The sequence below is a fragment of the Tursiops truncatus genome, chromosome 9 (assembly GCF_011762595.2).
Source record: "Tursiops truncatus isolate mTurTru1 chromosome 9, mTurTru1.mat.Y, whole genome shotgun sequence".
Taxonomy (NCBI): domain Eukaryota; kingdom Metazoa; phylum Chordata; class Mammalia; order Artiodactyla; family Delphinidae; genus Tursiops; species Tursiops truncatus.
Genome location: NC_047042.1, coordinates 86,693,893 through 86,710,639, shown reverse-complemented (window position 1 = coordinate 86,710,639; position 16,747 = coordinate 86,693,893). Strand labels below are relative to the sequence as shown.

General features: G+C 41.7%; 1 protein-coding gene across 1 annotated transcript in view; it reads right to left on the bottom strand.

The window, feature by feature from the left end:
• Positions 1-446: 446 nt before the first annotated feature.
• EXOC4 (exocyst complex component 4) overlaps positions 447-16,747 on the bottom strand; it is an 817,730-nt gene continuing 801,429 nt past the window's right edge. Inside the window, exon 18 of the mRNA XM_019921782.3 lies at positions 447-1,903. Coding sequence (XP_019777341.1) covers positions 1,666-1,903 — 238 coding nt within the window. The 3' untranslated portion in view covers positions 447-1,665. The remainder of the gene's footprint in view (positions 1,904-16,747) is intronic.

Sequence of the window (16,747 nt, the reverse complement as noted above, 5' to 3'; positions counted from 1 at the left end):
GGCTTGCAAACCACAGTGATCAGCTCTGATCTCCCCTCGTCTCCCTCTTCCCACCTGCACTTCTCGGGGAGACTACTTCCAGTGATGCTGTTTAGGGGCAGTACATTTTTCCACGGTCATCTCCCATATAGATTCAACTTCTCCCCAGTTGGGCATCTGAAGCTACACAGATTTACAACATTCCTTCCAGAATCTCCTGGAAGACCATCTTCCAGCTGCCTGTTGAGTTCCCTTCACAGATGCCCCACTGGCCTGATTTCTAACCCAGCCCCGAGTGCACATCTCTTACGATTTTGGTTAGAGTCCGGTTCCCATCCCGTCTTAGAGGTAGGTAATAAGGGTGTCCTCATTACTGACGATCTGCCCCCCTGCCCAGCAGCATTTGGTACATGTTAGGCTCTCAGGGAATGTTTGCTGAATAAATACAAGAAAAACAATACTCAACATTTAAGCTTCTCAAACCATTTTTTAATTTTCTGCTTTTCCCAACAAGACCTAAGTTGTACAAACAGGTGTAAAATTCTGAACCATCAGGGCATAAGGCATGACCTCATGTGGTCCAAGTTCTTTCCACTCTCCTTTCCACGTGTTTTCAAGTTGTGTCCCGGTCAGGACATTGCTTTCTTCTGTGATACATGAGCCATAGGCAGGAAGAGAGCTTGGAGATATGGGGACAGTGGGGAAGGCGAGTGTGCCAGGAGCAGCAAGCTCCCACACCAGCCGAGGGCAGCCTCAGCTGGTGGGTGCACAGAGGAGGAACGTCACAGCTGTTCCGGCTTCCTTTCACTCAGCTGGCAGGCCTGGGCTACTTTCTAAGATGAGAAAGACCTAGGGGCTCCCAAGGAGAGTAAGCATTGAAGAATCATTCACACCCAGACAATGTTTCAAGTAAGATAAAAAAATTCTCTAACCATCACTTTCTCTTGGAGAACAGAGGAGAAAAATCAAGAAGAGGGTTGAATCGCCTTTCCTTCTTTCATTTTCGTCATTAATTTGATGGTGCTTGGTTTTGATACAGCAGAAAAAAAAAAAAAAGGCATCAAACCAACCTATCACCTGGGTCCAGGCTACTGCATACAAAACTCTCCCAAGGATTGAGATAAAAGGATTTTTTCTCCCAATCCCTGAAGAGGTCCTGTTTCGGTCAGGGAAACTTGTTGAAAACTGCAGGCAGCTGAGAAGCCATTGGCAATAGAGACAGAAAGCAATGCACATACACTTATTGAACTGTAAACTGACAAGGTCAAGACAGTAAAAATCCTACTGTTTATGTAATAGAACCCTATTAAGTGATTTTAGAGAGGGACTAGAACTTAGGAACGATCTACTTACCAAAGATTGCTGGGTATTAGTCATTCATGCATTCATTGTTTTGCAGAGTTCAATTCGACACAACCTTCCACCCCATCCCACCCTAGGCCCTTTGGAATTGACTGCATCAAAGTAAATGTTCAATCCAAACATTCTGTACTGCGAAGTCCCTTTACAGTTGATATGAAAAACCAAAACCAAAGAGAAAAGAACCCTTACAACTTCTCTCCACTCAAGCATCAGTGTAGAGGAAACGAAGTCAGCTCGGAATATACAAAATAACATACCAAAGAAAGGAGTATGACCAAGGAAACAAAATGACCAGTCCCCCGCCCCCTCCCGTGGTGTACCCCATTACACCGTAGTTATTTTCTTATCCTTGGTGGCTTGCTTGATGGCCGCCTGCTCGCAGATGATCTCCTTGAGCCGCTGCAGCCGCATGTTCTGGGTGGTCTGGTCTCCCACCCCCGTCTGGCTGCGGTGCAGCAACGTCAGGGCGTGGATGTACTCCAGCTCTGTGTACTTCACGCCCTGGTCCACTACCAGGTTCAGGAGTTCATCGGCCGTGTTGTACAGCATCTCGTAGTACTGCCTGAGAAAGCAAGACACAACACTGCTCACTGGCTCCGTGGTCAGCAATCTATGTGGTTTCAGTGGTAATGAATGTGCTATTTATAAACTACTTAGTTTATCTATTCAATAAACATTTATTGATCACTAGACATTGTTCTGAGCCATATGAATGTAACGGAGAACAAGACAGACATGATCTCCATCCTCTTGGAGCTCACTTCATGAGAAGTCTAAATAAAGACCCAGGGACACCTGTCATCAAGGTCTCAGTTCACGCAAGACTTTCTCCTAATTTTGCATTTGCCTCAGGAGATCAAAAGAAAGAGAAGTTGGCGTACAGAAGCAAGAGAGAGAAATAACCATCTGGCAGGCATTGCTAGTAGTTTCTGTCCCATTCAATCCCTCATTCATTGACTCATTCATTGGAGGCTCTGTGAAATATATGGTTTTCTCCATAAAGTGGGATAATAATAGTATCTCTGAAGTTACAGTACCTTTTAGGTTGTTGGGAGAATTAGTTAATCCATATAAAGTACTTAGAATGGTGCCTGACACAATTCTACCTGCTCCATAAACATTAACTATTATTACTGGAAATATATTTATAATACTGTATTAATAGTAATAGTAGCATATAATGATGAGCAAGACACAGCCCCTTTCCTCAGATAGCTCAGAGACAAGTAGGGAAAGGTAATGAAAGCACAGAAAACTGCTAGCAAAGTTAATTTCCATGTACTGTGTCATGTAACCCTCACTACACCTAGGGAGCTATTACTCCCTTTTCTCAGATAAGAAAACTGAAGCCCAGGGAAGTTATAGGACTTGCCCAGTGTCACAAAGACATTTGTGGCTGTGACAGAATGAACCCAGGCTTCTGACTCTTAAGTCCAACACTCTTCTTCACGGACAAAGACAAGAATGTTCCAAGTGCCCGGAGTGAGGTATCAATGGTATGAATTTCCAGCAGAGGAAGGAGGAATCACACCATGTTGAAGGGAGGGGAAGGATCAAGGAAGACTTCAAATGGTGTAGGATACTGTCAGGCAGGGCTTCCAGGAAGGAAATTCTAGATTAAAGGAAAAGAAAAGAGATGAGCAAAGACAGGGAAGAGTAATCTGGTTAGCCCGGGGAGTGCAGCTGAATAGCAGAGAGTCAGGGCAAAAGGCAGTGAAGGACAGAGGTAGAGAGTCTAACAACATCAGGATAGTTAAGTCAATAAAGCACTTTAGGTCTAGATAAGTCAAGAAAGCACCTCCCATCTGGGGCCCCAAGTTCTGCTGAGAACAGAGGCACCATTCCAAGTTGTGCTTCCGGAAGGTTAATGTGACAGCAGTATGTAGGATGGTCTGGGAGGGGACCAGGTATAATTCTAGCAAAAAGGAAGGGCCTTGAGAGCCATTTGGCTCAAAGCCATTGGCCGAGGTGATGGAGAGAAGAGTAGTGCCTTCTAATGTAAGGGAAGCAGGCATTAGAGTGAACGTGCAGTGCAGAGAAAACATGAAGCTGGGAGCGAAGGACGGAGAGGGCTGCCACTTGACAATCTTAACACCAACATGATGCCACTACAGTCCTCACCAAGTCTACTGGGCTCTGAGGCTATGACTTGCCCAGGTACTACAAATGCCCCGGGAAGTAGAGTTCAGTGCAGGCTCTGAGCCAGTGATGCTATCATAGCCAAAGGACAGAGGAGCCTCCCCAGGGACAGTTTACTTCCTCTTCTCATCCCCACAGAAAAGGTGGCTCTTCCAGGATTGAGGGGACAGAACAAGGCAGTTTGCCCAAGGCAACTTGGGGGGGTGGGTGAAGGGACCTTTCAGGATCACTTGCCCCAAAATCTTGTACTATTGGACTTGGAGCCTTGGGATGTTGGATTTCTTCTTCATCAGGAACATCCTGAAAAAAAGACTATCCTATGGGAGAACTAAGCCATCTTTATGGTAAGGAATACATTCTGGGAGCTTGGTCATTTCAAGAATACTTTATAAACTGCTGCTACAAATGGGAAAGTGGCAAGAGCGCTGGCATCTTTTCACGTGGCTAGTTCATTTTCCTGCTTTGCTAAGCCGCCTTTTCCAATTAACACTCTTTTTTTTTTTTTTTTTTTTTTTTGCGGTACGCGGGCCTCTCACCGCTGTGGCCTCTCCCATTGCGGAGCACAGGCTCCGGACGCGCAGGCTCAGCGGCCATGGCTCACGGGCCCAGCCGCTCCGCGGCATGTGGGATCTTCCCGGACCGGGGCACGAACCCGTGTCCCCTGCATCGGCAGGCGGACTCTCAACCACTGCGCCACCAGGGAATCCCTAACACTCTTTTTAAATGGGGGAAATAATGCTCTTTTATGACTACTTCCTAAATGGTGGCAGGAATAGCAGGTGCTCGTCTTAAATTGGAGAGTTTTTGAGTTACTCCTGGCAGCAAATAGCTCAACATCCTTGTGTAAAGGGTCTTCTTGGGGCTAGTCTTCTGTAGTGGTTTCAAACGAGTGTTCACTCTAACCTCATGGGACCACGTATTTAGGAATCACTGGTCAACGGTAACTTTGAACATAGACAGAGGTACTTCTGAAAGAATAAGTGAATGAACTCTGACTTCCAGAGGTCTTGAAGCCCAACATTAGCTACAGTCAAGAATTGTTTTGAAGCTTCACGTTAGCATAAAACTCATGTGAACTATTCCTCCTCCACAATACCTCTGCTGGAATTAAAAAAATACTATTTGTAGGAAAAACTTGCTGCTGTAGGAGAGTGCATCACATTTAATCCATGGCTTCACATGTCCCCTGGCACACCTTGGCTTCCTCCCCCATACCAGCCCCAGTTTTCAGAAACGAGGCCCTACATCCTCTGATTCCTCTTACCTTAGATGCACAGTTGAGGGAGACAGCTGTCCATTTAGGAAACTACTAAACAAATGTTCAAAACACTGTTCAAGAAAAATACATGTTTGAATCTAGAATTGTCACATGGAATGAGAGAGAACTGGGGGCTCATGGTTCTTTCAAAGCTAGAAAGGACTTGATAGCTGCAGTTCCAGAATGGTGATTCTCTAACTAGAGTTACTGGGAACTTATGAAAAGTACAGATTCCTGAGGCCCCATCCCCAGATACTGTGATTTGCAAAGGTTTGGAACCAGGCAGGACTCTGAGCCAGAGTTTGTTTGATGGGGGAATAGTTACAGACCCATTCCCATCTGCTTGAGCCAAGGATCTAAAAGCATTAGGGAAGAACACAGAAGCAGTAAGTGGGGTTGTGATGCTTTTCGCTGAGATTAAACCAAAAGAATTGGGTTTCTTTGTATTATGATGTTGATATTTTCATCATTCATTTTAAGAAGTAACGCTGAACCCATTAGACCAAACGAAATTGGATTTCTTTTGAAAAATCTGATGAATTGTTTCCAGGGATACTGGCTGGTTTTCTACAGAGACCGCTGTTCCATGCTGGGAGCAGACACCAAAACAAAGATGCCTGGATTTCTAGACCTGGAGCCTGCAGTGTGATAAGTGATAAAGGGCACGCCACTTAAGTCCTTAATGTTTCAATATCCTCTGTGCAATGAAGACCTTTATAAATCCCAGGATGACACTCTGAAGTGGACTGAGAGACTAAAAGAGTCCTCAAGAGCCTCAGATGAACAGTGCCCCAGAATTGCAAAGCTGAGTTATTAAACAAAATTGACAGGTAACTGATGGTGTATTTTCTATAGTTAGGGGAAAAAAATCCCCATAACCATGATGATATATTAGATCATAAAGAAACATAGATATTTAAGACAGAATGCAATTCATTCATCTTTCAGAAGAGTACCTAGGAGCAAAGACTATACTAAATCAGCATAGCAACAGTTGTACTTGGAGGTGGAGAAAGGGTGCTACAAGGTGCTCTAAGGCGAAAATATTTAGGAAAATGCCTCAAACTACACAATTAGAATGAGCTTCCATGGTAAACACTGACACGTTGAAATGAACATGTAACCCAACTGGAATAAATAATTTAAACACTGACACACTGAAATGAACATGTAACCCAACTGGAATAAATAATTTATCAGGTCCCAGGGAAATGAAAGCTTGATCTTTATCATCACACATTAAAAGAGCAGCCATGGCTTCCAGGGCACCACATTTTATATGAGATAGCACTTGACTTAGCTGCCTGGATGGGACCAGTGAACACATATTTGATTTAAGCCTTTTTTGGCTCATGGCTTATAGAGCAAGTTTCTTCATAGCCTGTGATATTCAGGGTCCAGTTGCTAGACGTGGACCAAATATCCCATTCCAGAAACCAGAGATCCATGTCCCCCTTAGGGATGGAAATTTCTGTGAGGAGGTGGTTCTTCCCTGTGGTTTCTCTCTCCCTTTGCTGTGGGCCTTTGGGCAGAGTTCCCAAAGTGGTGAGGGAGGGGAGTGCAGAGATAGAAAAGTGATGTCACATAGACTGGTCTCACAGTCTGTAACACGACAACGTTTAAATTTTGTTCGGGTCCAAACAGATAATTTTCTCATATCTTCCTCATGTTTCCTTTATCCACAGACTGTTCTTCCTTGTGTTTTTATCTTCTTATTTTACTTCAATGGTATTGCACTGCAACTTTTTCTCCCCAGTGATTCTATCTGAAAACATTCATACCAGTAAGGATACGAAGGACATTTTGATAAGTTGGGCAGATCTTCTTTTTAAAGCGTAAAAATAAAGTTTATTTTGTTTTTCTGTGATTGGAAAATTAAGACACGTGTCATATAAGATATACAGACTATACAGAAAGATTAAGCGGAAAAAAAATTACTCATATCATTCCATCATAAAGACATACCACATTTTGGCATTTCCTTCTAGATTTTTTCCCCCACATGTAGTAGCCTACCAATTTCTTTCTTATAGTTGAAATATTTCGGCTGACACACTATTGGACACTTCGGTTGTTTCCAATTTAAAAAACTTGCTTTCCTGAGGACAGATTTCCAAAGCAGAATTAGTCAAAAGATAAGTATATGTTTTAGGACTTCGGCAATGCCACCAAATTGCTTTCTAAAAAACTTGTATCAATTTATCTTCATACCAACAGCATATGACAGCACCTAGCCCCTCATATTCTTTTTTTTTAATTAATTAATTTTTGGCTGTATCGGGTCTTCGTTGCTGCGTGCGGGCTTTCTCTAGTTGCGGCGAGCGGGGGCTACTCTTTGTTGTGGTGCGCAGGCTTCTCATTGCAATGGCTTCTCTTGTTGCGGAGCACCGGCTCTAGGCATGTGGGCTTCAGCAGTTGTGGCACGCAGGCTCAGTAGTTGTGGCGCACGGGCTTAGTTGTTCCACGGCATGTGGGATCTTCCCAGACCAGGGATTGAACCCCTGTCTCCTGCACTGGCAGAAAGATTCTTAACCACTGCACCACCAGGGAAGGCCCCCCTCACATTCTTTTAATTTATATGAGGTTGAACAATTTTTTATCTACGTATCAGTTTTTAACGTACATGGGTATGCACACATGTATAAGCAAATTGTCGATATCTTTGTATCTTTTGCGTATTAGTGTTTTTCTTACTTCTATTTCAGAGCACTTCATAAATTTTTACAGGTACGAAGCAAGGAGTGCTCTAGTCTCTCATCCCTGGTTCTCCCTCCCACTTTGCCATACTCAAAGTTATCACTGTATCTCTAAAAGCTACTGGAAACAGATTCAGTTCTCTTCTTTGTCAAGTGAGGGAAGAAAGCCCTAATAAGACCAGTTATTCCCAAGCCAGGCACGCCTCATTCCTATACCTGTAGGAGGCGCATAAAGTCTGCGTGTGGGGATGAAAGGAAGGCACTGACTGGGGGACTGTTCACTGACTGGGGGACTGTTCACAGCTCCTCCATCTGCCCCCCTCTACTGGATGGTGTTCAGATTCCTAGATCCCCAAATGGAAACTACATTTTCCACAGATATACAGCTATGTCACAGGCTGGGTTTTAGAATTCGTCTTGATCGTAGTAATAGTTAACAGTAATGTTGAACTTTTAGATGCATTAACGTATTCAACCTTTTGAAGTAGTTTCTGAGATCACCTACATTTTACAGATAAGCAAACTGAGTTTTAGAGAGTGTGAGTCATTTGTTCAAGGCTTCAAAATGAAGGACTCTGAACCCTATACTTGCTCTAAAGTCACTGTAATACAGAAATATTTGAACCTGTAAAAAGCGGAAGTACTAATTACAAAGGATACTTGTCTAGCTAATTCATTTTTAGTCAGGATTTAGGAAATATGAATTAAATAAAATTCACATTCAACTCTGCCTTCCATTGTAATGGAACAAACTACTATTGTGGCAATTCAAAATTCATTTATACAATTCACAGTAATATTTGAATAACACTGGATTTGATCTGAGAATTCACTGCTCTAAACCAAATAATGAAATTATGTTGTATATTCAGCATTCAAGAGTTACAGGAGGGCTTCCCTGGTGGTGCAGTGGTTGAGGGTCCGCCTGCCAATGCAGGGGACACGGGTTTGTGCCCCGTGTCGGGAGGATCCCACATGCCACGGAGCGGCTGGGCCCGTGAGCCATGGCCGCTGAGCCTGCGCGTCCGGAGCCTGTGCTCCGCAACGGGAGAGGCCACAACAGTGAGAGGCCCGCTTACCGCAAAAAAAACAAAAAAAAAAGAGTTACAGGAAAGACTTTTGGCTTTTTCATTCCGTCACCTCTCTCTACTTCTCCCTTTTTGCCCCTCCAATCTGGTAATGGACAAGGTGCCCTTTCTTTCCAAAAGTTGGCTGCCTTTCTGATTCATTACTTCCTCGAGGAAGGGGGATAATTAAGTCATTTCATTGTGAAGACTTTCTCATCTAGTCCTTCCCGAGATAACGATAGTATTAATGTCAATAAGAGAATTAGGCTCTGAAGCTGACTTAAAATGTAAGTTTCAAAGGAAGAAAAATTTACGTGAATATAACTTAGCATCGACTGTAGCCCCCCAAATTCTTTTTAGCCAATAGTTGCAACATTATAAGCAATTTAATAAAAACCCAGGAGTTGATGGGTCACAAAATTGTCAGATAAAACATTCAACTCCTGTTTTCTCTACTCACTCAATGGTATACATGGTAATAAGCAGGGAGATGGAAAGAGAAAAGAAAGGAACTGAATAACCCATAAACCAGATAATCATCCCATGAATAACTGAGAGGTAGTTACAGCAGAAGGACTGAGAGAAGTAAATACTCAAGAGATCAGCTAAGCTCAGATTCTGGTTAAGTCTTTCATTCCTCCCTAACTAGCTGTGTGACCTTGGACAATTGCTGTCAGCTTTTCGAATCTCTGCCTCCCCCCACGTGAAAAACAGAGGTTACAGCAGATGCTATTTTAGCACTGGCATTAAAACCTTTACAGCATCCTCTGCTTAGTCCTTTAAAATCACGGGCTTCTAGCAGAATTAGTTGATGCTGACTTTCCCTAAGCTATGGGAAGCAAGATGCAGTAGTGATTGATTCGAAAACATTCTGAACAAGTGTAAACTTAGCTCAGATGTACTTTCCAGACCAGTGATAAATGGATGGTAATTCTGTGTGTCAGAAGAATAAATTAGTTTATTAAAAAATATAACATAATTGCTCTCATTTGTCTTCCCCTTAAAAGAGCTTAGAGTTTATTACAGACATGATTGAAAATTCTAATTTGAAAGAGTTGAAGTTATTTCCATTTCAGGAATGAGAAAACTAAGGTAGAGAAAAGCTAAATAATTTTCAGAGCATCAGTGGCAGAATTAGATTCGTATTCTATATGGGGATAGTTATTAACACTCCTTACAAGAAGTTGTGCAGGTCTTTTGTTCTCACCAGGACAGTCTGAAGAGAGGTAAAGAAGGCCAAGGTAAAGAGGGGTGAAGAGAGGTAAAGAATGGTCTTTAGTAAACAACAGTGCATAAATTCCCTCAGCTGGTGGCAGCAGAAACCCATTCAAGAGGTAAAGAGAGCCCGGGAGTCTGCTGCTGTCAGGCTTGCAGAGGCTTCTTTGATGGGTCGTCTACCTACATTTTCTCTGTATAATGAGGCACACACACCACTGCCTCCATCAATGGCACCCATGCTTAAACGGCCGTGCTTCAGCAGGACTAGGGGCGGGGTGGCAGTGGCTCTCCAGGGGAGATGTTAAAATTTAAAGTCAGCTGCCTTCATTCCTCTCAGTAACGGACCCTGATTTTTTTTTTTTTTTTTTTGGCGGTACGCAGGCCTCTCACTGTTGTGGCCTCTCCTGTTGCGGAGCACAGGCTCCGGACGCGCAGGCCCAGCGGCCATGGCTCACAGGCCCAGCCGCTCCGCGGCTTGTGGGATCTTCCTGGACCGGGACACGAACCCGTGTCCCCTGCATCGGTAGGCAGACTCTCAACCACTGCACCACCAGGGAAGCCCCGGACCCTGATATTTTTGATAGCAGTGGCCAGAGCCTTGCTTTATTTCTCTTCAGAAAATAAAACCACTCAAAGGAATTCCTCTGAGAACCAGCCCTTTTGTGATGATGACCCTCTCCCCAGCTCAGTTACACTTGCTGATATGGGAAGAAAATGTCTTTTTGTTCCCTTCGCTGGAAATTCTGCTCCCCAACTTTGGAACACATTCTGAATTTATAAATATCTGTGGTTAGAATTTTCTCCTCAACAACTTAAGGATTCACATGTCACTCTCTGCTACATCAGATAATTTTTTAAATTAAGTTTTCTAAAACAGGGCTAGAGGAAGAGCTGCATTTTAAATTCAGTACAATTAAAACTGTGTCTCTTTGGTCTGGCACTGCCTTTGGTCAAACCCCATTTGTATGAATAATTATTCAGTCCATTAAGAAGTCTGCTCAACTCCTTCTCCCATTTTGAAGGTTTTAATAAATAGTGATTGGGCACATTTTTGTTTGCACTTGCCAAAGCAATTCTGATGAAGTCATCTTCTGATGTTATCAAATAATGAAATATGAAAGAGTGAATAGAATTATCCTCCTGTTCTGTGACTTTTTTATTTACGTCCTTCATTTTACTTTCATAATTGTGTTTGTCTCATACTCCTGTAAATGCTCTTTTGATTATCAAAAGGTGAGTCCAGGTTAAGGAGAGCTATGCTGTGCTGAATATCACTTAAGAGAGTCTTTTCCATTAAAAAAATATAATTTATTGAATATCACTTTAGAGTCTTCTCAATTAAAATAATAATTTATCTAATATCATAGGTGGATAAAAGGACATGGTATTATGCACTTTGGTGGCCTCAACACTACAAACTGTTTACCAATTAGCACAAGGCCCTTGTATTGGATATTATCTATATTTCTCAGACTAACAATCCGGGAAATAACTGCTGAGATATGCTGAATAAAAATAATTCAAAGGCCCTATGGTTTTCTCAGTTTTAAGTAATGAAATGGAATGATCAACTTTTCAATAAATAATGCAAAGGATCTCTTCAAAGGAAAACCCAGTATTATTATTACTAATGCTTAGGAAGCTCTAATAACATTTTAAATGCTAATATAATATACAAAGGTATAGTCCTTGATTTCAAGAAGCTTTTTTTTTTTTTTAATCTATACTTAAAAAAAAAAAAAAATCCAATCCAGGCCCAGATCAAAGGTCTCTAAGACACCAGGCAAATGTTTTAATTTAAAGTAAAATAAGTCCTGGGCTTGCTAGCCAGCCTGCCTGCTAATTGTGCTACTCTCTTTCAGTACATGAGAAAGAAGAGCTGAAGGGCCCTAGACAAGGTACAGAAACCAAGGTTTCTGCTTCAAGTGATGGAGAAGTGAAGCGGTAACAGGTGCTGGGTTACTGTATTTATAAGATGGAGATTCTTCTCTACCTGTAGTGCTTGGGGAGAAGGGTCAGTGAGGATAGGCATGGACTGTCTGGTCTGATGGGAGAACATGCCCATTAGACTATTAAGCCGATGAGGCCAGGATGATGGATTGATTCTGGTAAGTGCCAGTTAGTTGTATTCTTTAGCTACTGACTCTGACCCTAGCCAGCTACCTCACCAGTGTGTCAAAGACAAAAACTCAGTGAAGCTGAATGGACAGTTCACTGCAAGCCATTATCCCTGCTGGGGGCTTAAGATGCAAAGATTGCTATTCAGCCAGCAGTCCGCTGAGTTACTCAAACCCTGACTCCTTACCCTTTGGTCCTAGGCAGAGACCCTACTATGCTGCTCACTTTTGTTACAGGAAATTTCTCTACTTTGCCAAGACAAAAGACTGTATCTTTTAGGACTGAAGGGTCAGAAGGGAAAACGGTTTTGGCAGAGGGACCAAAAAATCAGGGGATTATTTGAAAATATGAGCATATGCCAATCAGTAGGTCCCAACGGCAAACACTCGAGGGGGTATTTACTAAACCCTTAGGTTATTTATGAAAGGGAGAAAAGCTAAACAAACCAAAGCTACAAAATGGGCCACCTGAGATTCACGGACATGTGACTCAGAACGGATGTCAATTAGAAAAATAATAGACTAAATCAGAAGGAGCTAATGGAAATATGTACCATAACCAGCAGGGTTTAATTAAAGACCCAAATACTCTGACAAACATGATGGATAGCTTTGGATAGCAATATGAATTTGGTGGATGTAAAGACCACTGTGGCTGGTATATATTTGGATGTCAGTGAACCATTTTATACAGTGCCTCTACAAAACTGTAACTAGCAAAATGAATTTATTCTGAATGGCTACTCCTGATAGGACACAGACTGCAAAACAAACAAAGGATAACAATGAAGGCAAATCAAATTCAGAGGAGAAAGCATCTACTGAATGCTAAGGACACTGCTTTATAACAGTGATCTCACCTAATACTTTAATTAATGTGCAAGAACCACAAAGAGTGTTGAAAAGGTCAAATGTTACTAAGTGGGGAAAGGCCGGGAACAGCAACAAAGTAATAGAAATAATGTAAAGGACACCAGAGAATTTAGAATTATGGGCAGCTAATAACGAAAGGAGATTTATCTTAGAAAAACCCAAGTGAATATGTCTGGAAGAAATTATGATCTCCTATATTCAATAGTTGGGAGAAACTTTAGAACAGGACTGGTAAAAATGGTCCATGAGGGTGTGCGGGGGGGGGGCGGTAAGGGCCTTGAACCAGGGCATTTTTTTTACTTACTATTTAAAAAGTACCCATTATAGGGCAAGAAGGTGATGATAATCCCTGCCTTTGGTGTACTTCATAGTTCTGTGTTGCTTTATACTATAATCCACTTGAAATAAAATCAGAAAAGAGTATCAAATGGGATTAAAGGGACAGAAGACTGGAGGAAAATAGACGATTAGAAGAGATTCAGTCCAATTTTTGCTCAAATGTCAGCTTATCAGTAAGTGAGGTTTTCCCTGACCACCTTAGGTAAAATGATACCTGGCCCATCCTCATCAAGCTTTGTCCTTTTGCTTAGCTTCTTTTCTTTTTAGCCTTCATCCCCATCAGAAGATAGATATATTTCCAAAATATATTTTTAACATATATGTGGTATATTTAAAAAAATATGTGCATATACACACACACACACAATTAGAGACACAGCATAATACAGTGGTTAAGATCATGGACTCAGGAGTCAGGGGCCTAGGTTTGAATCTCAGTTCCGCCTCTTACTATTCGTATGTTCTTGGGCAATTTATTAACCTCTCTGTGCCTTATTTTCTTCATCTGAGAAAGGAAAAAGTACATGAGGTTGTTACAAGGATCAAATAATGAAGAACAGTGGCTGGAACAGAGTAAATGTTATGTAAGTATTTATTACATAAATTAATGTCTGCCTCCCATCCTAGAATGCAGGCTCTCTGAGGGCAGGGTTGGATTCTGTACCATTCATTGTTAACCGCCTGGGCATCTAGTGAGTGGTGAATAAATGAAAAGGAAAGAATGAATGAGAGAGCCAACAGTCAGTAAATTTCATTAAGTGATAGACCCCAAGATAAAAAAGCAGTCAATGATCCTTTGACCTTGGGAAGGGAGGAACTATGAATAACACAGGTGCTCTGTGTAACAGGCTAAGGGGTATTATTCTGATGTAATTCTGAGGGGGCGATGTGGATGTTTGGGATAACTGGTTGCAGGTGAAAAAGGGGAGGGCACAGAGGGAAGACATCTGTTTTTGGCTAGTCATCTGCAATCCTCCCCAACTATTCTTTCATTCGCTGGCAGAATTAGACATGAATCCCGTATCATTTACTTAACCTGTTTGACCTAAGAAATTTCTTAGCCTGTCTGAACTTCAATTTCTTCATTTATGGGTAGATAATATAACATCACAGGGCAGGTTTGAGGATTAAATCAAACAACATGGTAGAATACCTGCTCTGTAAAAATGGTAAAAAAAAAAAAAAAAAAAAAAAAGCAAAAACAACAACAAAAAAACCACAGGTAACTTCTATTGTACCAGCCACATATATATTCTCTCTTTGGAGCCGACTTTACCATAATTGTGTGAGGCATCCTATTCTCCACATTGAAATGATTTTTTATTAATCTTTTCCTGTCGACTCTTGGCTCAAAAGAGGGGTTTCTTTTCTAGCCTTTTTTTCCCTTTCTTTCTAAGATTGGCCTTATGCTTTTAATCCCAATCCCTCCCATTGCCTTTAGGATCTTGCTGGAGTTTTCTTTTCAACTCCTGTATCTAGTATCTACCCCTTTCACAGGTTCTTTCATGTCTGCCTTCAAATATCCTTGTTTCTCACATCTGGACAAAAACAAAACCAAACAAGAAACTCTAAGCCCTTCACGCAATCCTGTGTCCACTCTATGTCTCATCTCGTCTCTATTCTCCCTTTCATTGTCAAATTTCTCAAAAAAATCATTTGTATTTGCTATCCTTCAAAAGCCTCCACTTTGTCTGAAACTATATTCAAAAAGGTCACTGATGACATCCTAGCAGACAAACACAGTGGTCTTTCCCCTTGACAGTTTCCATCCTGGACTCACCGTTCCTGGAGCCACGTGGTTCAGGCTCCTCCCCCAGCTCCCTGAGTTCCTTCCTTCCCTTTAATGGCTCCTATTCTGTCTGCCCACTGCAGGCCTTCCTCCCAGTCAGGGGCTCGCCCTGCTCTTTGTTCTTCTCTCTCTGCTTCCAAAAGTCTCTATATGAGATGGTTTCTCTCTCATGATCTGGTCTCTGAATAGATCAAAGCTTCATTTTCACTGATTTGCAGACATTTCTATCAGATGCCCTTATCAGGTGGCCTCCCTAACTTGCAAGTTTTGCTTCATAGCACTATAGTTTGCAAAACCTCTGGATGTCAATGTCACTTTTGAGTCTTCGCTCTTTATTTCTTTGCCTGATGATCACTAGGTCTATCAGTGCAACATCTTATATATTCATTTCTTCTTACCAATCTCATTATCATAGATCTTAACTATTTAAACTCCTACCTGCGTCTCTCACAATCACTAAGTCCTCCTAGGTTAATCTTCTCCAGTTCTACCTGCATCAGATCACTATTCTGTGTTAAAAAAACAACTTGTGTATTCACTAGTGCCAATAGGATAAAGTCCGAACTCCTAACACTGACATCCAAAGCCTTGGATTTGGTGCCAATTCCACCTTTTTTCCCCACTTTTCTCCTCTATCAACCTTCTATTGAAGCCAAACTGAGCTATCAATGCCCCTTGAACATATTTAGTTCTTTTTGGCTCTGGGTTTGTGTATTCAAAGCCTAATCTTCAAGATTGCTGAAACCCCTATCCTCTATGAAGGACGCTCTCCTAAGCAATTTCTTCCTTCTCCGTTACTTACGGATGCGTCACCCATTTAACATGTATCATCCACAGTAGGATCTGTTTATTTAAAGGACAAAACAAAACAGAGCAACTAAGATTCTTCTGGAACTAGAAATGTAATTTTTTAAAAAATTATCGGGGTATTGAGTTATTACCTGTGTGAACTTGGAAAAGTTACCTCTCTGGGCTTCAGTTTCCTCAACCATGAAATGAGGATACTGACAATATCCACCTCATAGGGTTGTCAGGAGGATTAAACTAGTTAATATCTGTAAAGTGCACATAATACATAAGCGTTTGTTAAATAAACAAAATAAAAGGGACAAAAAGCATACAGTGCAAAGTCTCTCTCCTACTTCTATCCCTTAGCCATCCACCCTGTTTCCTTTCCTGGAGACAATCGCTGTTACAAAGTTTCCAGGGTATCCTTTCAAATACATTTTATATTCAATACATATACAAGCATAGTTGTGTGTGAGTGCACACGCACGTGTACGTATGTGTGTGTGAGCACGCGTGTGTATGTACCCACACACAGCACACATATTTAAAGAGAAGTGGTGTTCACATGCTCTTCTACAACTTGCTTTTTCCACTTAATATATCTTAGATGTGGTTCCATTTCAGTACATATCAACCTGCCTCATTCTTCTTAATAGCTGCAGAGGATTCAATTATATGGATGTACCATAATAGATATTTATTATCTTCTCCCAGAATGCAGCCTTCTTGATGACAAAGACTATGTCTTATGACTCCCTGTAGCATCCTCAGTGCTTATACAGTACCTTTCAAAATTCTTTTTTTGTTTATTTGCTCAACAAATATTTAAGCATCAATTATGCACCAGGTAGTATATTGTAGGCACTGTGGATGCAGAAAAGAGTAAAACACAGTCCTTGCTCTCTGGAGATGCAGAGTCTGGTGTGACACTGGCCACGTATTTACAGTAATGTGACAGCAGCGCTAATAAAGGTACAAACGAGACGATCTAAGATCACCGAGAGGAAGGGCTGTGTACTTTTTAGATCAGTCAGGGGAGGCTTTTTTGAGGAGGTGTTACGAGGAGGCAAACATGAGAGAAGGAAAGAACTCTTAGAAGGGAGGCAGAATGTGTGAAGTGG